General features: G+C 46.7%; 2 protein-coding genes across 6 annotated transcripts in view; one reads left to right on the plus strand and one right to left on the minus strand.

Annotated features, from left to right (window-relative positions):
• LOC118090610 (uncharacterized) overlaps positions 1 to 4,419 on the plus strand; it is a 29,512-nt gene extending 25,093 nt beyond the window's left edge. Inside the window, exons 1-3 of one of the 4 annotated variants that reach the window (XM_060277914.1) lie at positions 503 to 635; positions 1,137 to 2,340; positions 2,596 to 4,419. In XM_060277914.1, the coding sequence (XP_060133897.1) occupies positions 550 to 635; positions 1,137 to 2,340; positions 2,596 to 2,781 (1,476 nt within the window). In that variant the 5' untranslated portion in view covers positions 503 to 549 and the 3' untranslated portion in view covers positions 2,782 to 4,419. Of the gene's footprint in view, positions 1 to 502; positions 636 to 1,136; positions 2,341 to 2,595 lie in introns of those variants that run through there. The other 3 variants (XM_060277916.1, XM_035126510.2, XM_060277919.1) reach the window with 3 other exon arrangements.
• Positions 4,420 to 7,267: 2,848 nt separating this feature from the next.
• Positions 7,268 to 22,290, minus strand: part of SLC4A3 (solute carrier family 4 member 3) — a 58,478-nt gene continuing 43,455 nt past the window's right edge. Inside the window, exons 10-23 of one of the 2 annotated variants that reach the window (XM_035126521.2) lie at positions 21,920 to 22,100; positions 21,045 to 21,144; positions 20,049 to 20,233; positions 18,458 to 18,674; positions 17,937 to 18,161; positions 16,021 to 16,169; positions 14,570 to 14,764; positions 14,181 to 14,387; positions 13,335 to 13,424; positions 12,201 to 12,367; positions 11,111 to 11,364; positions 10,568 to 10,737; positions 10,113 to 10,286; positions 7,268 to 9,765 (exon numbers count right to left, since the gene is read on the minus strand). In XM_035126521.2, coding sequence (XP_034982412.2) covers positions 9,688 to 9,765; positions 10,113 to 10,286; positions 10,568 to 10,737; positions 11,111 to 11,364; positions 12,201 to 12,367; positions 13,335 to 13,424; positions 14,181 to 14,387; positions 14,570 to 14,764; positions 16,021 to 16,169; positions 17,937 to 18,161; positions 18,458 to 18,674; positions 20,049 to 20,233; positions 21,045 to 21,144; positions 21,920 to 22,100 — 2,392 coding nt within the window. In that variant the 3' untranslated portion in view covers positions 7,268 to 9,687. Of the gene's footprint in view, positions 10,287 to 10,567; positions 10,738 to 11,110; positions 11,365 to 12,200; positions 12,368 to 13,334; positions 13,425 to 14,180; positions 14,388 to 14,569; positions 14,765 to 16,020; positions 16,170 to 17,936; positions 18,162 to 18,457; positions 18,675 to 20,048; positions 20,234 to 21,044; positions 21,145 to 21,919; positions 22,101 to 22,290 lie in introns of both variants that reach the window. The other variant, XM_060277910.1, reaches the window with a different exon arrangement.

Raw genomic sequence — 22,290 nt, forward strand, 5'->3', positions numbered from 1 at the left:
TGGAAGTGAAATGAGAAAAGGACAGGTGTAGGCTATTCAGATGCGTGTTGTGGAGAAAAGATTCCAGTTTAGGAAATTTCCGTAAAAAAGCTGTCTGTGGACAGAGGCCAGCTCCCTCAGCCTGAAGCGAGATGAGCGCTGCACCCCATAGTCTCTTTTGACTGCACTTAACCATCCAGGGCTTCTTTACCTTTTTTTTTTTTACATCCATTCTGACCAGGGAAAGCAGACCTTGGCAACAGGGTCACTAGGTAAAGAAAAGAAGTAAGTTTCTGTGTGGCACTGCTGCCTTAGGAGTACATGTTCGGCTTGTTCCACAGGGATGAGGAAAAGCTCACTTTTAATGCTAAAGGAGCATTGTCTTCCTTGGCATCCGGTCCTTTGACCCTGTTAGTTGTGGCACAGGAATTTCCCTTATTACAAGTACTCCCTTGCTAGCGTGGCTGGCTTATGCCAACTGCAGGTTTTGCCCCACTGATTACAGCTAAAGTTGTAAGGACTGAGTTCCCCTGTTGCACTGCTGAAAGCGTGTCCGAACATGTTGTGTCCATGGCAAAGGGTGTTTATTTGTCCCTCTGTGCAGTGAGACATAACCTGGTTCTTCTTTCTGCAGGCGATTGCTGTTCCTGGAGGAGGTAAGTTCCCAACTGCAGAGAGTGTTGGGGGCCGTGGAGGAGTTTGAGATAAGGGGGAACTGGGTATACTTTTCATACAGGGGGGGTGGGGGTGGCACCTCTTTGGACCACAGACACCTTTGTGTCTCAATACTTACTCTGGTTGCATTGTCACTCTAACATGAGGGTTATAGCTTCCAGTGGAAAACAAGAGCAACAGAAGCACTGAATTTTGGTGGCCCAGGGCCCACCATATCAGATGCTTGAGGTGTTGTCCTTAGTTGGTATTAAGTGGATCTGCACAAAGGTATGAAGAGATTTTGTAAATAGTGAATTGTCACAGGCTGCAATTTTTTTGCATTTCGTTGCCGTTTGACTCCACTGTTTACACACCTCTATTTTGAGGGTTGCTTTCTTCTGATCACAATCCTGTGTCTTTAACAACTGCAGTGACAGGGAAAGCTTTGCCTGCCAAGTTGCTTTTCACAACTTACTTAACCTTTCCCCATTCTACTTTCTCAGGCTGCTAATGGCATCGATGGAAGCCCTGTATACTGCTCTGCAAGATCAGATCCAGTCCTTTGAGGAACACATAAGAAGCTGCCAGCAAGCTTTTGACATTGACACCCTTTACAATGTGTTGCTGCTGCTGTCCCCTGCTGCAGATATCCAGAGCCTCGAACAGCTGGAACAGCTTGTTGAGTCCAGGGAGCAGGATGGACAGGATAGAGTGAGGATCACAGCTGGCTGTGATAAGTGTGACATTGCCAGTTACATCTCCTGGTTTGTCTCCTATGTGCGGTACCTGGGCTCCTTGAAAGGGTCGTTTGACACCAAGGTTGTGTTTCCATTGTGTGAAAACCTGTACGTTAATGATGACTCGCTTGATGCATTGACCTTTGGACACAGGAGAGGACATGGCCTTCATGCCCCAGCATCCGTTGCACGCACAGCCAAGCAGTTGTTCTCTGCCAGGAGAAAATGGGCTTTGCTCCTGAAAGGGGACACAATTGATGCGCAGTTTTTCAGCCCCCAAAGCTGGCTTGATGTGCAGGGCTTTGGCAATGCCTGTCCCTTTGGGAAGGTCCTGAGGTTGGTTCCTGACCTCTTTCACAAGGGCTTGGCTACTGCCCAGCTTGCCAGGCTGTGGGTGGAGCGCCATGCCAGCAGCCACGGCACCCGCCCAGTGCCCTCAGATCTAGGCTCAACCAAGAGAGGCAAAGGACTGGCTGCAGACAGCTCGGAACACCATGGGTACAACAGTTCCCTTTGCCAACCTGGGTTACCTCAAGCCCAACATGATTGCTTGGAGTTTTGGCTGCCACCGAAAGCCAGCAGCAGCAGGTGCAGCAACGAGAGGGGCACCTGCCTGACAAGTGCCAGCCAGGGAAGGAACGAGCTGCACGAGATCCGTGGGGAACTCATGTCCCTGCTGTGGCGGGAGGAACGTTCTCTGAGCTTGGAAGCAGAGATTCAGGAGGTAAACCAGAGTATTTCCAACCTGCGGCATCACCAGGTGGCTAAGGAAAGGGAACTGGAAGCCCTTGAGCAGCAACTGGAGAAAGAACATTTGAGTGTGCCCTGCCCACAGCGCCAGGCTGTTCTCTGTGAGCTGGATGCCTTGGGGAGGCAGCTGAGGCTGGAAGAATACCGCAAGAGCATCCTGCAAGGTGACTGGCTGCTAGAGTTGGAGGTCAGGCCAGTCCTTATGCGACCAATAAATACAGTAAGAAGCTAGGAAGTTAACCGATTGTGGGACCCAAAGGTGGGCAGTATGCTGCCAGCCCAGAAACAGAGTGGGCTAGATCCTTTGCAGCTGGAAGGTGGTGGGCCTGTGGCTGCATGGAACTGGGTCTCGGGTGGAACCAAAGGGCGATGAACGCAGGGATTCAAAAGGGAGAATAGCAATCTTGGGACAAAGGATGGAAAAATTCAGTCCCCTTTGAGAGATGAAATGTGTGTCCTTTTATCTTTCTTCCAGCTGCAGGAACGCTGCCAGGGGCTTGCACAGCTATTGCAGGGTAGGGAAGAGGTTCCCCTGGATCTTCAGCGTGCCAATGAAACAGAGACTCTCCCTTCTGCTTGGTTGCCTGCCTCTCAAATGAAGGTCGACTTGCCTCTGGGTGCATCACTTAATATATACCACCCCAAGCCTAGCTTTCGTTAGGTTGATCACTGCAATGTATTTTACTTTGGGCTGCCATTCATGACTATCCAGAAGCTCCATTCAGTGTGAGACACAGTGATCCATCTCCTGTCACAGGGAGCATTTTAAACCACTGCTCTAACATTGGTAACGGCTTTCTGTGATCGTCTGGGCGCAATTTGGGCTGTTAGTTTTAACCTGTAACGTTCTAAATGACTTGGGGCCAACATACCTAAAGGTTGCACAACAATTATGGAACTCTGTCTTGTTGCAGAGTCAGTGAAACCAAAGCTTGAACAGTTATTTGGAAGCACTGTGAAGCCTTTTTGAATGAGGTAGCTTGGGGAGGCGTGATTTAAGCTGGTAGAGCAAGGGTGGGAAATCTGCAGCCCTCCAGAAGACTCCCAGCACCCATCATTACTAATCATTGGCTTTGAGAGTCAGAGTTGGGAATCCAACAACATGTGGTAGAGAGTTTGGATTTTTAACATATATATTTTTTTACACCAGTTGGTGTTCTAGTTTGGGATGGGGTAGGTTATATATATTGATTGCTAAATAAAACAATTCGGCATGGTGTCTCTTTTGTTGGTGAAAACTGTTCAGGTAGATCTGTTGTTGCCCCTGGAATGTCCATAACCTGCAAAGAACACCCTTCCCAAACCCATCCTCTAGTCTAGCATCTAGTAGCAGCAGCTTTAATTCCAGTTTCTAGTAATAGCTACAGTTGTGCAAGGTAGGATGCAAGTGAGAATTGCTAGCTTCTGTATGGGTTTGGATAGCTCTTGCTTGCACAGCACAGGACCTTGTTCCACTGTAGTGTAGCGAGTACACAATGTGTATATTTTGCTGAGATGCTGTTTTTAACACACACACACAGAGACTGTTAGTAGCTCAACATGGCGTATTCCTTGTTCACTTGTCTGGGTTTCCATACACTCGGCGCATGCAGCTGTTTATAAAACAGAACTAGAACTTGGTGACAAGTATTTCCCCAGAGTATCAGCCACCAAGAAGTTTTCCGATAAAGTAAAGGGAAGCAAAACAGGAACCAGAATCTGGGTGGGGAAGCTGACCAAATTCCAAATGAGAACCAGTCTGTGGTGGTGATGAAATCAATCATGACTTGAAGTCATGATAGTCAGTGGACTGCATGATGGGGGGAAACGGGGACACATGTTGCTGATGGAGTTCAGCCACCGCTGGCTACTCAAGTTTGTGACCTGGGGTGCTCCTGCAGCTACTGCTGCACCTTGAACTCGTTTAAGAGTGTGGTGGAGGCCAGAAGTGCTTTTTACTACCCTGAGAAGGCTACCACCCTTTCTGTTGCAATTAGACCTTGCCATTACTGTACAATAAATGAGAGTTCTGATGCGCAGTAGCTGAGAATTTGACCAGAGAAAACCCTGGTTCAAATCCCACCCAAGTAACAGGATGTAGCTTCAGGCAAGTCCAGGGATGGGGGAAACAAGTGGCTCTCCAGATGTTGTTGGACTCCAACTCTCATTAACCCCAGCCAGCATGGCCAATGGTTAGGGATGGTGGAAGTTGTAGTTGTAGAAGGCCACAGGTTCCTCATTAGTGGTCTGGAGAGCCACAGCTTACCTACAGCTTCCAGTCTATACTATGGAGGTGGTATTATTGACATCTTAAGGTAAAAGTACCCGTGACCGTTAGGTCCAGTTGCGGACGACTCTGGGGTTGCGCGCTTATCTCGCTCTATAGGCCGAGGGATTCGGCGTTTGTCCGCAGACAGCTTCCGGAGCTTGTGGCAAGCATGACTAAGCCACTTCTGGCGAACCAGAGAAGTGCATGGAAACGCTGTTCACCTTCCCACTGTCGCGGTACCTATTTATCTACTTGCACTTTGACGTGCTTTCGAACTGCTAGGTGGGCAGGAGCTGGGACCGAACAACGAGAGCTCACCCCATTGCAGGGATTTGAACCGCCGACCTTCTGCTTGGCAAGCCCTAGCGTCCCTATTGACATCTTACAAGGCTGTGGTAACAATGTAATGTATGGGAAAGGCTTTGATAACTTGAAAAAGCACCATATACATGCAAAGTGGTGTTATAACTTTAAAACAAATACAGTCGTACCTTGGAAGTTGAACAGAATCCGTTCCAGAAGTCCTTTCGACTTCTGAAATGTTTGACTTCCAAAGCATGGCTTCTGATTGGCTGCAGGAAGCTCCTGCAGCCAATTGGAAGCCCCATCGGATGTTCGACTTCCAAAAGAATTTTGGAAAAGAATTCCAAAAGAATTCCAAAAGATATTTTTATTATCTGGACACATGGACAACAGACCCTGGAAACCTTCCACCAGACATTCAATGACTTTCACCCCACCATCAACCTAACAATGAACCAATCTATGCAAGAAATACATTTTTTGGACACTACTATAAAAATACAGGATGGACGTATAGACACCACCTTATACAGAAAACCAACTGACCGACAAACATATCTACATGCTTCTAGCTACCATCCCAAACATACCAAACAATCCATCGTATACAGCCAGGCCCTACGTTACAACCGTATCTGTTCCAACTCTACAGACAGAGAATCTCACCTAAGAGATCTACAGCAAACCTTTTTAGAACTAAAATATCCACCTGATGAAGTTAAACAACAGATCAACAGAGCCAGACTGATACCTAGGGAGAACCTGCTGCAAGACAGACCCAAAAAAGAAAATAACAGAACACCACTAGTCATCACATACAGCTCCCAAGTTAAAACAGTACAACGCATCATCAGAGATCTACAGCCTCTCCTGGACAATGACAGCTCCCTTTCTCAAGCTCTGGGAGGAAGACCTTTCATTGCCTACAGACAGCCACCCAATCTTAAACAACTCCTCACCCACAATAATACAACCACCAGACTTAACATGGACACTGGTACCAGAGCCTGCAATAAACCCAGATGCCAACTTTGCTGCCACATACACCCGGACAACATCATTACTGGCCCCAACAACATCCAACATACCATCTCAGGACTATTTAATTGCTCATCTTCTAACATTGTGTATGCCATCAAATGCCAACGGTGCCCTTCAGCTCTCTATATTGGACAAACAGGCCAAACCCTACGCCAAAGGATAAATGGACATAAATCTGACATCAGGAACCATAAGACTGAAAAACCAGTAGGAGAACACTTCAATCTCCCAGGACATTCTATACAAGATCTCAAAGCAGCTGTTTTATTACAGAGAAATTTCAGGAACAGACTGGAAAGGGAAGTTGCTGAATTGGAAATCATTACCAAGCTTAAAACCATGGAAGCACCTGGGATGAATAGAGATATCGGATTCTTATCTCATTATGCATGATCAAGCTTTCTTTAGCACCTCAGCCCAGGACTAATTGCAGCCATCAGCAGCCATTAACACCCATCTACAGGTTTACCACTCCCATCAGCCCATCTCCCATTCCCACCCACCCCCACCACCCTCTGTATATATATAGGGTCTGACACTTCTGTTTCTAGTGTATCTGAAGAAGTGTGCATGCACACGAAAGCTCATACCAAAATATAAACTTAGTTGGTCTTTAAGGTGCTACTGAAGGAATTTTTTTATTTTGCTTCGACTCAGACCAACACGGCTACCTACCTGTAACTGGGACACTCCCTGTTTTCGATCGTTCAGGATCTGGAACGTTCAACTCCCAAGGCATTTGGGAGCCATGGTACAACTGTATGTTATTAAATTTTCCCTTGATGATAGCCTGAGACCTCTTTGACCAGCCTCTGCTACCAAGGTCATCTGAGAAAGCCTCGATTTTCACCAGAATTCATTCCTTCTGAGAAGGCATCAGAGAAGGGCCATTCCTGGCACAGCCCAGGTGTTTGGAGGGAAATTGCCTACAGAATGTTATTCCTGCAGGCATTCATGAAGGCTGTGAAAAGCTCCTTGTTTAGAGTGGAACTGCACTTTACAACCATATTTAACAAAGCTAGAGTGGCTACTTCTGTTAGGGGAAAGCAGCTTTGAGAAAGGATGATTTGGAGTGGAGAAGCAGTTCAGAAGGGGCTCTTTACCCTTCCCTTGCCCACTTCTTTTCTGCTGGACCTCCTGCTTTCACGCTGCTCCACAAAACACACTTGCAGGGTTCCAGATGTGTGCTTCCCCTCTCTTTCCTTACAAGCAGGCTGTTTTCCTTTGTTACATGCCTCTCTATGCAATGTAAAGGAAAATCCACCTTTAAATGTGCAATTTAAGCGGAGGGATGATTTGATGTTAGTTTTTGCCTCAATATCATGAGCTTGATAGACCTTGAAGAGACACTGCCAGCCAAACGTCAATTTGTTAATATGCTTGACAGAGGCTTCAGAAACATGAGAGATTCCAGCAACAGGAATGTATGCACAGGGATGTGCATTTTCTAGAAACAGACCTAGTTAGCAAGCTATGCCTCCACACGGCCTTATTGCTGGAATCTCTCAGGTTTCTGAAGCCTCAGACCAGCATATTGACAAATGATGTTGCCTTATGTTAAGAATACATGCATCTATGTCATGCTAGGAAGGGGCTACCATACTCCAGTTTGTTCCTATGATCCTGCTTCAGTGGCTATTCCTGAGTTGTCTGTTTCTGGTGCGCAGATCAAGAACCCAGGCGCAATGCTCCAGTGAAGGGTTTATTGGTGCATATCCATTCCTATTACATTCAGAGGAGTCGTAATGCACAGGCAGAGTACCAGGGACTTTGCCCCCAACAGTTCAAGTTTCCTAATCCTGGCTATGCAGGGCACAATGGAGGTCACTGTCTATGGGTGGGGCAGGCTGGCAGCCAGCTGGGAATGAGTAGAGGAAAACATGGCCTCATAACTATCCAGCCATCAGCAGGCAGCCCCTGAGGTAGGTGGGGAGGGACAGCCTCCATTTTATAGACAGGGAGCAAGCAACGGCCCGGAGTAGTTCCATGAGCCAAACTCTTAAGCCTCATGGTTTTATGAGTGGCCACGGCAGGAGTCACAGCTGGCACATTTGCACAGCCCATTATTCCATATACGTAATCTAACAGAACAGATTTAGCTACAGGACATCACAGTGTAGAGTCCCCATGTGATGGCCCAGTGGGAGAGCAGATCTTTGAAACCTTGCACTGATGGTGTTTGTGCATGTGCTCAACCGCAAGGAACACACCACCTGTGTAGTGCCCAGGACTAGATACACGACATTCACCAATGAAGTACAAGGGAGCACAGTATTCTGTTTCTAAAAATCAGATTCGGTGACTGAAACAAATGCATATATCTCTGCAATTTAGTCCTATCACAATAATCTGAATTTTCTTTATATGGCAGCTGAAGGGAAATATGAAAATAGCAGGTTTTAAGAGTACAAGAAAGCAGCTGATGATGGTGTTGGGGGAGTGGTTGTGAGGGGCTGAGGAGGAGCCAGGAATGGGGAGCCATCAACTTGGAAACGTCAAGGGATGAATGAAGAAAAGCCCCAACTGCTACAGAGGGCTCATACAATGCAATGGCTCAATGCCACAGTGACAGAGTACCTCAACCTTCCTCAGAGCCATCCCCATTCCAGTTGCCAAGGCCAGGCTAGGGGGTGGCCTCCTGGAGACTTGGATCTGGTAGTGAATCTTGCTTAAGCTGGGGCCACTACACGGCAAGAACAAGGTGAGAAATGCAATAGCTGCGCAGAGGATGGAGAATAGAGCAGGAGCTGTGAGGAAGAGGCTACAGCAAGAAACAAGATGAAGCTGGAAATACTGAAGGAGTTGTAGTCTGAAGCACAAAGTCTAGTACAATAGGTAAGAGGTTCTGTTATGTGATCAGGCAAAGGCCAAGGTGCCAGTGTTTATACCTGGTGTGGCTTTTTGCCGCTTGCCTACTACACTATGTTGGGAGTTCCTGTTTTCCACTGGGCCTGAAGAGGGCAGTGAGCCACAAGAGTGGTGTCAAATCTGTGTGATGATTTCCTGACCGTGAGATGATCATAGTCTTCATTCAATCATTAGGTTAGCTGTTTCCTGGTCTCCAGGTTATGTTGGCAAGTTTTACCCGCACTTCCTTTTCCTGTCTGAGGGGTGGAGATCTACTTCACAAATCACTGTCTACACTCTGGGCAACCTTTACGGCTGTCCTGAGAGATGGTGAGAACAGGCACATCACCGTGCACAAGCAGACGCATGTGCACATGGATATTGCACAAGTACCTGCATTATACTTGCAGAGCAAATCAGGGTGCATAAGGCCCTTGCTCACTCACCCAGCAGTTTACTGGCTTCAGCAATCATCACTGCCATTCCTCAAATGGAAGAGGTTGAGAGTCTTCTGTGGGCAGGAAATCTTAGCTAAGGACATCATACAGAATGGCAGGTGGACCACAGGCTGTTGAATGTTCATGGGCACAGTCATGGGACTGAATAGCAATGGTTTCGCATGGAGAGACCAGTTGGTGCATGTGAAATCTCCCACCCCAGGAATCTGTTGGCTCTGCCTGAATGCTATCAGGCTTGGCATTTTTGGCAGGACCTAGCTGCTCTTTTCCTTTGCCGGCCTGCTGCTGTTCTCCCCTTAGCAAAACAGTGCAGTCTACTTCTCTTCTGAGGGGAGGAGGCTAATGAGAGCTGGCTAAGGTACCTACTCTGGCCTACGCATGGCACAGCACAAACACCAGCAAGCTCTGCTTGGGGGAAATCGGGGGTGGTGGTGCTGGCCCAATACTCTGTGTCTGTCCAGAAGGCAGCATCTCTTGCGCTGCTTGGCCCAAACTTCCTTTGTGGCCTGGAGCTTCCTTGAAGGGCTATGACACAGCTGCCAGTTGGTCCAGGCCCACAATCATTTCAAAGCCACTTCGGGTTGGTGGTTGTTCAAGGAAAGCTCAAGGAAAGAAGGCTTATCCCATGAAGCCAAGGGAGTACCAGGGCCAGTAGACACATGCCAACTTCTCACACAGGCATGTGAAGCTCATTGTACTCATCCTGCCCATCTTCATCAAAGTTTGGTTCTGCATCCTCGGAATCCAGCTGCAAGTGGGAGGGAAGGACAGAAGAAAAGAGTTAAGCAGCCATTCAAATACAAGGTGGTCCAAGGCCATCTTTTTCAGAGTAGAGACCTCAGAGCACAGTGAGTCTACAGGCAGGTTTGGGTTGTCTCTGGGAAAATTCACAATGTGTGCCCCCCCAAACTGGTTCTCCAATACAGTACTGCAGGACAGTATTGTTCTCCAGCTTCAAACATTATATCATGATGCCATGAAAAGTTTTTTAGTTATGATATGATATTGACCATTTAACCAATCTGATGCATACACTTTAGACCAATGGCTGAATAAGGACTGGGACTCCCATAACAGGCAATGGCATTTGCTTACCGCTTTGAGTTCTCTCTCATGGAAGAAACGTGGCAGCAGGAATCGTCGCAGGGGGACTGTCATGATCAGGACAAATGGGAAAGCCAGCGATGCCACAGTGGATTTCACCACCCACAGCAGCACAATGCAGGCTAGCTGGATGCATGTGAACAGGTTCATTCTCCAGGTCTTCACCTAAAGGTAAGCCAGCCAGATGATGCACCTTCTTTGGGCAGCTCTATTTTTTAGCACTTGACAAAGTACCAGACCTTCAGTGTAATACTCCATTCCCTTCTATGGAAGGGTTATCTCTCATAAAGCTGTGCTGGTACCACTCAGTAAGTGGTTTCCTCCCCATGCCAGTCAAGCCAGCCGCTGCATGTCTTTCCCCATCTTTATTTACAGGCCCATCTCAACTTGCCACCCACTGAACTTGCCACCCCTTTCACCACTCCCCACTCCCCCAGTGCACCTACCTTGACAACATAGACATGATCAGGGTGGTGCTTGGATGGCATGAAGATAAGGAGGAGCCGCTCATAGAGCTGGATGCCAGTCAGTGACGTCACACCCATATATAGGAAAATCCCAAACAGCACAGCCAATGGGATCTTGCGTAGGACATTCCCCATCACGATGGACAGGCCTGAAGAGCAGGATACAGTGTTGCATTCTCTTTCTACACACAGGTACACCCATACTTCACGATCAGAACATGGGGCAATGCCTGACATTGACACACATGTACACCCCTGGATATATACTGAATAGGCCTGGTGCTTATATAGAGACACAGAACTATGATTAGAAAGAACAAGGAGATTTGCTGTATGTATCCACTAGCTTCACAGAGCCATGTTCCCACAAGCTCCACCCCACCACCACCACAGTATGCCACAAGAAGAGAGTGTCACTACAACACAGGGGAATGAATGCCTGCAGAACAAATTCAGGTTGCTCAAATGATCTAAGATGCACACAACCACCTCAGAAAACAAGCTTCTCTGTATGGACCTCACCAACAAGGCCAGCGATGAGCACTCCTGTCACACGCTGCTCCTTCACTTCCTCAATCTTTGGCTTCTCACCAGGTGCAATGGCCTTGCTCATGACTGTGAGGGCGTTGACATGGGTGACTGAGCGGACCGTGGCAGCTGTGAGCCAAGGCAGCCCAAAAAGGGCACAGAGCCCTCCCATTGTACCAATGAGCAGCAAATCAAGGTGGAAGCCCGATCCCTTTATCAACTTCCGCTCCTTCTTGCTGACAATAAGGCTGCAAAGGAGATAGGAAGGGAGGGGGGACAGAACAAACATGAGTTTCAGTGACCAATGTAACAGATTTTTGCTCCAGCAAGGGGAGCAGTGGCACACGGTATTTTGAATTTATTGTTATTATTTTTGCAGCAGCTCTTTCAAATTGGGAGACTTGGAAGAATCAAGGCATGTGGTCAGCAAAGGGAGCATACAAGACAAATAACATGCATCACACTATAGAAAAGACCTCCTGGGAGCTATGGAAACAGTATTCCCTTATTCAATGTAGACAGCAAGGACAAATGAAATTAGTAGCCTGTTGTCACATCCTCTCAGAAGGGGTACCTCTGTGCATCCCCTTGATTCTGAATTCTCTTCCCACCCAACACCAATTCCAATTATAGCTGCTGCAATTATTTAATTTTACTTAGCCACCCAGGTGGCACTGTGGGTTAAACCACAGAGCCTAGGGCTTGCCGATCAGAAGGTTGGCGGTTTGAATCCCTGCGACGGGGTGAGCTCCTGCTGCTCAGTCCCAGCTCCTGCCAACCTAGCAGTTCAAAAGCATGTCAAAGTGCAAGTAGATAAATAGGTATTGCTACAGTGGGAAGGTAAACGGCATTTCCGTGTGTTGCTCTGGTTCGCCAGAAGTGGCTTTGTCATGCTGGCCACATGACCTGAAAGCTATACGCCGGCTCCCTCAGCCAATAACACAAGATGAGCGCTGCAACCCCAGAGTCGGTCACGACTGGACCTAATGGTCAGGGGTCCCTTTACCTTTACCTTTATTTAGCATTTCTACAGGGTGATAGGTACAAAATGAGCTGGCCCCCAGTGTGGAGGCCTGGCACTTACGTGGTGATCTGGGTTTCCATAAAGATAAGGATGAAGACCAGAAGTGCAGGGATGGCAGAAGCAAACATCATCCACATGGGAAACACCTGGTTGCTTCCTAAGGGATGGATGAACCAGCCACGCTTGTTGGGGGTTGTGACTGACAGCACTGAGGGAACATTCAGCTTCTGTGGTGACAGCATAAAACATGGAGGAAAAGACATCAGTCTTGTTTTCTGCATGGAATAGATATCATAATCAACAAGAACTTTATTACCCACCCTTCACCAGTAGGTCCCAGTTCCATTAGGAATGGCACAGAAAGCTTGGAATGTGCTGTTCTATTTTGGCATCTATGTCAAAGTCACGTTAATTGGACATGCCTGTACTGGCGTATGGGTGTATGTCTTAATGGGTCTCAGATGCATTCACTGAGCTTGCATTCACCTGTGCACTGTCTGCAGTGGGCTCTACTTCTCTATATGTATATAATGATGGGCTGTGCAGTCACACAGGGGAACTGTGGCTGGGATGCAAAACATCCGCATTGCTTTGTAATATCCCACTTCCCTTGCTCTATTTCTAGTTTAGAACACTGATCAGGGATCACAAGAGTTTTCACATGGCAGATTTTGCATCTTTTCTTGGTGGTCCTCAACAAAGACTGATGGTCCTAAACACAACCCCATTTTGAAGTTACTGCAGATTAGAAGGAATCCCAGCCTAACATGATAAAACTACCAGTTGTAGATAGCAATTCTAAACTACAGCTTGTATGCACATAAAAGACATGTATGCCTCTCTCAGCACAGCCACCACAGCCAACCTGAACACCCTAGGCCAATATAGCATCTGACACTATTCGGAAGCCCAGCTAGACATGCATTCTGTCTTTAGGTGACCATACATTCCACAGACGATCCAGCTAGAGGTAACAGGGACACATTCAATAATGTAACTCACAGAATGGCCTGAACTGGATTTGTTTCCTGTTTAGAAGTCTTGCTTTCATGTGAAATTTACACTGATTGAGAAGACACAGATGCTGGCACCCACATAGACAATGGAAGTCTCAGATTAAAGTCCAAACTCATCGAAAAACACATGTCCCTCATACCCGCTGGGTGGTGAAGAGTTGGAACAGGCAGTACCTACCTGGGTATATGTATCAGTGATGGTGTAGTCCACCAGAACCATGACCAGGATGGAGATAGGGATTCCAAAATCTCCAATGATTCGCCGGGCCTACAGACCAAGATGAAAGTAAGCACAGGGCATGCTGGAGATGTTGCCGGGCGCTGAGCCCAAAAGACCCTATTTGGTCTTTCATCCACTGAAGAATTTCTCACCATTGCACAAAGAATATGACTCTGCCTGAAAATGCTTGGTGATGAGGTTTGGTATAGTAGAATAAAGTTCTTAAAGATGATGCTAAGATGTCTGACCCTTCTCTCCACCTCTACACTGCCAGTCCCTGGTCACCTTATATGTCAATCATATGGGGATGCCAGCCAGATTCAAAATGGTATCTGGATAACATTTGGGCATGCCCCAGAGCAGCCTTCCCCAACCTGGTGCCCTCCATATGCTTTGGGCTAGAACTACCAATATCTCTTACCGTTAGCCATGGAGCCCAAGGCTGGTAAGAGTTGGAGTCCAAAACATCTGAAGAGCACTTTGTTGAGGAAAGGTGCCCTGTGGAGTGGCCAGCTGAGGCTCTGCATTTCTGTGGTTGAACTTCAGCATCCTGGGGGAAGTACTGTACCTTTGGCCTCCGTGGTATTGACTAGAGCTCTCTCTATAAAAAGCTATCCATGGAAGGGGATCAAAACAATATTTCCACCTATTATTGCTCTTAGCACAGGAAAAAAAACCCTGCTTCACTGAACATGTAGAATGGAAAGACTAGGTGCCCCACCAAAATGTGTATGGGGAAACACCACCACACTTCTTGCTACCTTAGACCTTAGCCTCACCTTTCCTCCTAGGAAGGAGCCTCACCTTTCCTCCTAGGAAACGGCTGTTCTTAAACTTGCGCATGAAGAAGGCAATGAAGAAGGTTCCCAACATGAGGATGAGGGACAGCAGGGCAGTGTTGGGCTGCATCTGAGTGTCAAGAGCCATGGAATCGGGAGGCAATGTGCTGCCATTTAGATCTCTTGGAAAATTTGGTGGGTAGAACCTCAGTAGTGGGTGCTCTGTAAATACCTGCGAATATAGTGTCAGAAAAGAGGACACTTACAGACACCCATGAAAGACGGAAGAGTTGTAAATCTTCCTACTCAAGGGTGGTGTGCGAGAAGTCATCAATAACCCACAGTTTGTCTCATAATGCTGGCACAGAGTTGATACCAGCAGGTCAGCCAGGCAGATCCAGATCCAAAGCTCACCTTGTAAAGTTTGTAGAATGTTTCATAAATAAAGATGAGGGAGATGAGGAAGGCAAAGATCTCCTGGGTAAAGGGGGAGATGTATCGCACCAGGAAGCTGCCCTCAGCGGCCACAATGATGAAAATGAAGACAATAAGCCAGAGGCCAATCCACACCCGGCCTGTCAGATACTCGATGCCCTGGCTCTGGCAGAACTGCCAAAAAAAGAAACAGAGGTGACAGAAATAAGGGAACTGACTTCAGCATGTTTCCCTTCTAGTCTTTGTACCTTGGCTCATTTTGAAGAGCAAGTCTGCACAACATGTGGCCTGCTAAATTTTGCAGACTGGCACGTATTTGACAAGCTCACTGTGTTTGCAGTCCCAGGAGAGCAACACAAATAGAGCTTTAGTGCAACCCCTCTGGGAAGTATGCAAGCCTGCAGTTGAGGCATTATAAACCCCTCCTGGTTTGATGGAGGGGAGGTGCCAAACAACCCAGCAAGAAAAGGAAATCATCAGGCTTCATTCTCTGTTCAGTTACATGGTCATCAGCATCCAGTGTCTTGTGCTACCAAAATGTTACCAGGCTATTTTGAGGCACATTTGACTATTATTCACCATAAACACTGTACTGCATACCCATCACCAAACACTTTTGAAATTTGTGCTCGAGTCTTGCCCCACCATAATTGCCAAACCCTCTTGAAGTAACTCAGGGACACTCTGTGGGCAAATTCCCATGCAAGCAAAGATCAGAAATGCCCAAAGCAACAGAAATAGCAGCAGTGTTGGCCAATAACTACTCTTTCAGCCCACCATGGCAGATTGAGGCAGTTGGGCCTCCTTGGTTAAAGCAATGCATGCATCCTGTATCATTAAATTGAGAGCACATGCTCCTATCCTGTGCAGTGGCGCTCTCTGGTATGGGCATAGCATATCCTCAACAAGGATAATGTTGTTTAATAAACCAAATAGCCCTATTCGCAGGCTGAAGAAGGTTATTGTGATTATTTGAGAGGGTGCAGAAGATGATGGGGATTATTTGAGAGGAGTCACCTCTCAGCATGGAGTCAATTCCAGCCTTGAAGTCACTAAATTATGATATTACCTAAGCAGTGTGGGATCAGCATGTAAGCAGGAAATAAATCCATTTGTGTACAGTGACTCCCATGGAGCTGGGAGCACAAACCTCTCATTTTCAGGTGATTCCACTGAGGTAGTTAAAGCCCCATCCATATAGGTGAAAATAAGTTAACAAAAACAGTTTCGCACACAGTTCTGCCCCCATGTCATTTGGGATTTTGGTGACACCCTCGCCACTCAAGTAATGTGTGAATTAGGCCAGATTTAAGTCTTATAGTGTCCTATATGGGCACTTCATAAGCAGTGCACAGCAGCATGCGGTATGTGGGACATCTGCATGTGAAAGTGGCAATGTAGAACCAAGGAAGACACCAGTTTACAGGTACCTTGTAAAAAGCTTCTTCAAAGACCAGCAGGGGCCCTGAGAAGCCAATGACAAGGAGAGGCTGGGCACTCAGCAGAGAAAAGAGTATGCCCAGCACTGAGGTGGAGATGATCAACTCCGAAACGCCCATGAGACCTTCTGTCTTCTCACCTGTAGAGAAAGAGCAATGTCTCTGGGACAAACTGCAGAGTGGCAGACAGAAACATGTGCCCAGCTCCCCCTGGTGGGTGGGGCTCACCACAGGAGAAAACTCATAGCCCTTTCTCTCAATTGCCACTGCCAATGAGTCCCTCCATGCACGGATATGCTACTGTTTGGTGGAACAGTTAGGCCAAGGAACCTCAACATGAACAAATTCCCTCATATTACATTCTAACAGATAATTTCCTGTACAGAAATGCACCCTTGTTAGAGAGTCCAGCAAGTGATGTGAGATATATTCTAGCTGCAGAGATTTTGAATCCTCTGCTTATTTCAGTTACCTTCTTGGGAGTGTTTGCACTGGTCCCTACCCATAAACATGGGGGGAAAGGAACACAGTTTTCTGAAGAGTAAGTGTCCTAGGGAGAATGGTACCCACCCTGTTGGAACAGGGTAAACTGATGTCTGGATCTACCTCTAATATGAGAGGAAAGTGCAGAATGTAAGCCAATGGATATATGACTCTGTTACAGTTATTATGGGATGTGGGTAGTGCTGTGGGCTTGCCAATCAGAAGGTTGGCAGTTCGAATCCCCGCGACGGGGTGTGCTCCCATTGTTTGGTCTCAGCTCCTGCCAACATAGCAGTTCAAAAGCGCGTCAAAGTGCAAGTAGATAAATAGGTACCGCTACAGCGGGAAGGTAAATGGCATTTCCGTGTGCTGCTCTTCTTTGCCAGAAGCGGCTTTGTCATGCTGGTCACATGACCTGGAAGCTGTATGCTGGCTCCCTCGGCCAATAACGTGAGATGAGCTCCGCAACCCCAGAGTCGGTCACGACTGGACCTAATGGTCAGGGGTCCCTTTACCTTTACCTACAGTTATTATTATTTTTTATATTATATGACACCTTTAAAAATCATTTATTTCTTTACATTTATATCCCACCTTTCTTCCATAATGGAACTTAAGGCAGCATACATAGAGTTCGCAAGCAGAGTGTCCCATCCAGCAACTAATCAAAATCAGACCTACTTTGCTTTAGCAATATTGTAGCATCAAGTGCTTAAGAAGTAATAAATACATTGGCGCCCATGAACACGTATAGAAGAATGGGTTGTGGGTAATTGGGCTTAAGATACCCCCAATCTGTTCAATAACAAAGGGACAATTCTTCTCACCATTAAACAAATTCTTTCTCCTAACCCCAATAGTTAAGGGCTAGTGTCTGTGCACTGTTATTTGCTTTCAGGGATATGAGAGCAATGCCATGTGCAAGCCTTGGCCCCCAACATTTTGGTGGCTTGCAGGAGGCCATCTTGACCCTTACTGATGTTTCTCTGCAGAGATTTGTTCAGACCCTCTCCTGTCCTACACAGGCCTCTGCCCATCCAATGTAGGACTCTGGGTTGTGTGCAAATTAGCAATATTGGGGAGTGACTATTAAGAGTAGAAGAATGCTTTTATTGTTACCATAGAGAACAAGAAAGGAACATGCATAGACTGGAAAGCCCCAGAGCCAGGCAAGAGTGCAATGGGACAGAGCCAAACCCATCTGAACATAGCAAGAGCCAACTGAGCCCACCCACTTGCCTAGCAAGGGCACAGGCACAGATGAACCAATCCCAGCCACTTAGCCAGTGTAAGCACAGGCAAAAATTGAACTAATGTGCTCAATCTCTTGGGCAGCCTAGCTGAACAGGAACCAGCTTGAGCAAGGAACTAGGGTGGGACAGGGGAGCTGAGGTGAGGAAGGAAGAGGAGGGTGGACTCGTTACCTAGCAGTCCCCCAAAGGTGATGGCGGGGGAGAGAGCAGCGAAGTAGATGAATAGCACAGCTGCGAGGCACTGGCTGTGCAGGGCATCTTTGAGGTCACTCAGATACTTGGGGTACCTGCGCTTTATGTCCCGCACCAAACCACCAAAGACAATGCCAGTGCGCTTCAGAGGGTCATCCTCCTCCTCGCCGCCTTCCTCCTCCTCAGCTTTTACCTCACAGATCTCTGGAAAGACATGAACAGCATGGTGGGGGTGAGGGGAAGGGAGAGGGAAATAGACGCAAGATACCTCACACCCAGTGCCAGCCTCCAGCATCCCTAGACAGGGCGGACTCAGTTCCTCATACCTGCCTACTCCAACTTTCAGAAAGTCCCCCCTCCCTCAGCATCAACTAAACTGTGCTGTGTCTCTTTTGAGCTGATGCAGAGGCAAGACATGAACTGTGCTAATCCTTCCTCACCCACCCTACCCAGGCCATGAAGCAGAATAGTAAGGTACAAAAGGCAAGGAGAGAAGAGACCTTTGGCTTCCTGAACATTCCCTTCTTTAGTGGACTTCTTCTGGTCCCGCTCTTTCCTCTTCCTCAGCAGCTCTTTCTGGAAGGTGGCAATTGACTTGAGCAAATCCTTCCCTTCCACTTCTGATGGAGGGATGACAATGCTACAGTCGAGGAACTCATTGATGGCATTGAGCAGGTCTTGGCGGTCATCTGCCATGTAAGCAGCTTCATGGAAATGCTGTCAGCCAACAAGGGAAGATGGTCAGTCAGGCAAAGAGCAGCCCATCACTTATCCTCTGTCCTCCAGTATAACATTGCTTGGTGATGCTGTCTCGGACCCAAGACGAGCTCATCAATCTACTTTCAAAGCCAATATTATCTCAGTATCATCAAAGGACCCTATAACTCTCTTCTCAGATTGACAGCTGTATTAATCCAGTGTCATGGCAACAGCATATGCTCCACTTATCCCTGTTCATTTGATTCCTGTCCTGGCATATCATCATCACTATTTTATGTCTATTTTGCTGTTCACTAAATCTAATGAATTTTTTATTCAGTGGATATCCATGTATTTTTTCTTGGTTGTCTACGCACAAAAGTATACAATTTCCCTTCTATTCCCTTACTAATGATTTATCCAAGTGTGCAATATTGTTGAATGTATTTGACTTGCACCTATTCCACCCTTGAACAGTGGGATGTACTGTAAAATTAAAAATTGTAAAAACATTGGTTTGTTTTTTTTTAAGGAAATTGCTATGGTCAGTTTGCTAGCATACCTTCTTCAGAAACCAATTCAGGACAGAGTATTTCAGAGCAAATAAAAACAACTTCTAGCAAGTGGGGAAGAGCCTTCACACTTAGAAGAGTGTGTTTGGACAGCATGGTGAAGGAATGCACCAGTTGAGCTATTTGGGGCATCTGAAAGGGCATGTCCACCCAACACATTCCTCTTCCCTGGGTTCTATGCTTTAATGTGCATCAGAAGTTTTCCCAAGGGAGCATTCCTTCCTCTGTGCAGACTGCATAGCCCATCCATATTTACAGTTCCCCACATCCCCCATGCTGGCAAGTCAGGGGGTGTGTGGGCATGCATAAATCATTAGCAGAATATTCAACCAAAGGAGGAAAATGGCTGGAGGCAAAGGGAAGAGGGTTCATACACAGAGCAGTCTGTGGTGCAGAATTACTGGATCAATTGCCTGACAAAGGTGGTGCCAGATAGGAGCAAACACCCCCTGCCTCCCAACCTACCCCCACCATGCTTATCTATGCTTCCTTTTGTCCTGCTGCTTCCCTGCCCTCCCCGCCCTCCAGAAAACTACTCAATCAGAGCAAATAGCAATTTGGGTGTTCTCCTGATTGACATTTGCTCTAGTTTAGCACTAAAGAGTGGGTTTTCCCTGGGAAAGGAGCATAACAAGCAGAAAACCACTCAGACCTGTGTTTTCTAGGCATAGAACAAGTCTACAAACCCTTCCTGACTTGTGCTCCCTTGGCATTGTGCTGCGTCTTCATGATGTTCCCTTTCTAATGCATCTTTCAGCACCCTTGCTGCTACCCTTCTCGTGTCTTCTCCAGCCTGAACCAACACTCAGCTCCTCCTCACCTTGTCTGACATGAGAGTTGAGATGGAACGTCCGATCTCATGGTAGTCCATGTTGGACTGGCTTGGCCCCAGCAAGACAAAGATGAAGCGAACAGGAATTGGGACTTCCAGGACTGATTCCAAGAACACAGCCTCATTCAAACGGACAAAAGCCATCGTTGGTTGCTCAAGGAACTGAACACAACCTTTCAGGAAGGGAAGCATAAGACCATGATGATCAGTGTGGAAGCAACAAGCTTCTGAGATCAGGAAGCATGCTCCAGGTTTAGGGAGTCTTGGCAAAATGACACATATGAACACATTTAGGACTTGTCCACACTTCCCCTTCTCCCATGATTTCTAGGCATGGTTTCTCCCATGATTTCTAGGCATGGTTGCAAGTGGTTTTGTATTTGACCCACAGCTTTCCCCTGGAAAATATGCTTTTTATGGCTGAACTGGAACAAATAGCAGTCTACAGAAAACCCAATTTCTTTTTGGTCCAATTTGGAGGTAAACTGTGGGTTTTCCCAGAAGAAAGTGGTGGGGCAGACAGAGGTGTGGATGAGCCCTTAGCTGCAAGTTCCACCTGGCAGTGCCCTCTCTACACACCTGCTAACAGTGGGCAGTGTGAGTAGCACAGGACGCAATATCTGAGCACACAGAGTTTGAGGTTACTGCCCTATTCCCTACTTTTGCAGCAGAACGCTTCAAATATGCTAGGCAATACATTTTTTGCCTTTGCCAAGACAGTTTTCAGCCAGGCATATGAAAGGTGAGTGAAGCCATATTATTTCTCTTAGCCCATGGTGGGGTTTGAACCCCTCCCCCCCACTTGGCCTGGGAGTGTGTAGGTTAAGATGGCTGCACCGCCAGTACAGCAGCAGCACCGAACCCCTGAACTCCTCATGAGACAATGCCAGCAAAAGGAAGAATGTTACTGTTGTTAAAATCACAGGTCTCCTGATGAGACCTCATCAAGGCCTCAATACTAGATTTTGGCCCAGGTCTCCTTACCAACAAGCACTACAGTGGCTTCTGCATCATCGGGAATCTTCTCCATCAGCTTGAGATATTTGCCACGATGTCCCTCAGAGCTGTGAAGGTGCATGTTTTTCTGTCTCAACAACAAAGGTTCTCATTAGCCAGGGCTCCCTATGAAAACATTTACTCCCCACACTGTTGGAGCACCACTTCGCTCTCTAAATGAAAGGACCATAAAAAGGCAGGCTGCATTCTGGTTGCTGAAGTCCAATAGTTTTCCTGCTGCTCTCTGTGATTCTAAATGCTCATTTAAGGCAAATTTAGAAATTGATTGTTTTGGCATATCATAACATTCATTCATTCACTTGCTTGCTTGCTTTGAAGTTGTTGTTTTTTTACAATCAAGTGATATATATACATCGTAATAAAAATGAAGAAAATTCAGAGAGTTCCTAAGCCTTTAGGCCAATGACTCCCACAACTATTTCCCCCCACCTCTTGACCAGTGCCATTTATCTTACTTTTCCTTGTTCCTTCCCTGTGACCAGCAGAAATAAAGTAAGCTGTGGAAAACATTGAAATCTCTGCACCTTGCTTGTAATTCATTATTTCTTAGTAAGGCCCAGTTAGTAATGAAGGTCTCAGTGTTTTCTTTAACTCACACACAGATTTCACTCTACTTACTGTACTTTTCTGTGCATAAGACTAGGGTTTTTTTTTTAAAAAAAAACTTTAAAAAATGTTTAAAGGGGGTAGTCTTATACACAGGGGCAATCTCCCCCCCCCCCATTTTCTTAATTTTAAGTCCCCCAAAATAGGGAGCATCTTATACATGGGGGCATGTTATACACAGAAAAATATGGTACTTTTCAGAACAATTCAGCTCTCCATGCCTGTTCCTCACTCACCTCTCTATAATCAGGGTCATGGATTCTGGGCTCTGTCATCTCAATGCGCTCTTCCCCCATCAATGGCATGCATGTGTCAACTGCATGGTTGTGGTGGTGATGGTGGTTTCCTACCATAGAGTTCATGCTGGAGTTGGAATGGTTCCGGGGAAAGAATACCTCCTTTTCATCATTAGGGTGGCTGAAGAAATAATGCAGATGTTAAAGGAAGTACAGGACAGTGGCCAACTTTCTTTGCTAAAGTTTATTGCAGCTCAGAGCTTGACCAAAATGAAAATATACCTTTCACATCATTTATTCCTGTTGTGTCCACAGCAACAAATCCCTGCTCATCTATTTCCCTGCTTCCCTACCCCCATTTTCCTGACTTT

This window comes from Zootoca vivipara, chromosome 1 (genome assembly GCF_963506605.1).
Source record: "Zootoca vivipara chromosome 1, rZooViv1.1, whole genome shotgun sequence".
Lineage (NCBI taxonomy): Eukaryota > Metazoa > Chordata > Lepidosauria > Squamata > Lacertidae > Zootoca > Zootoca vivipara.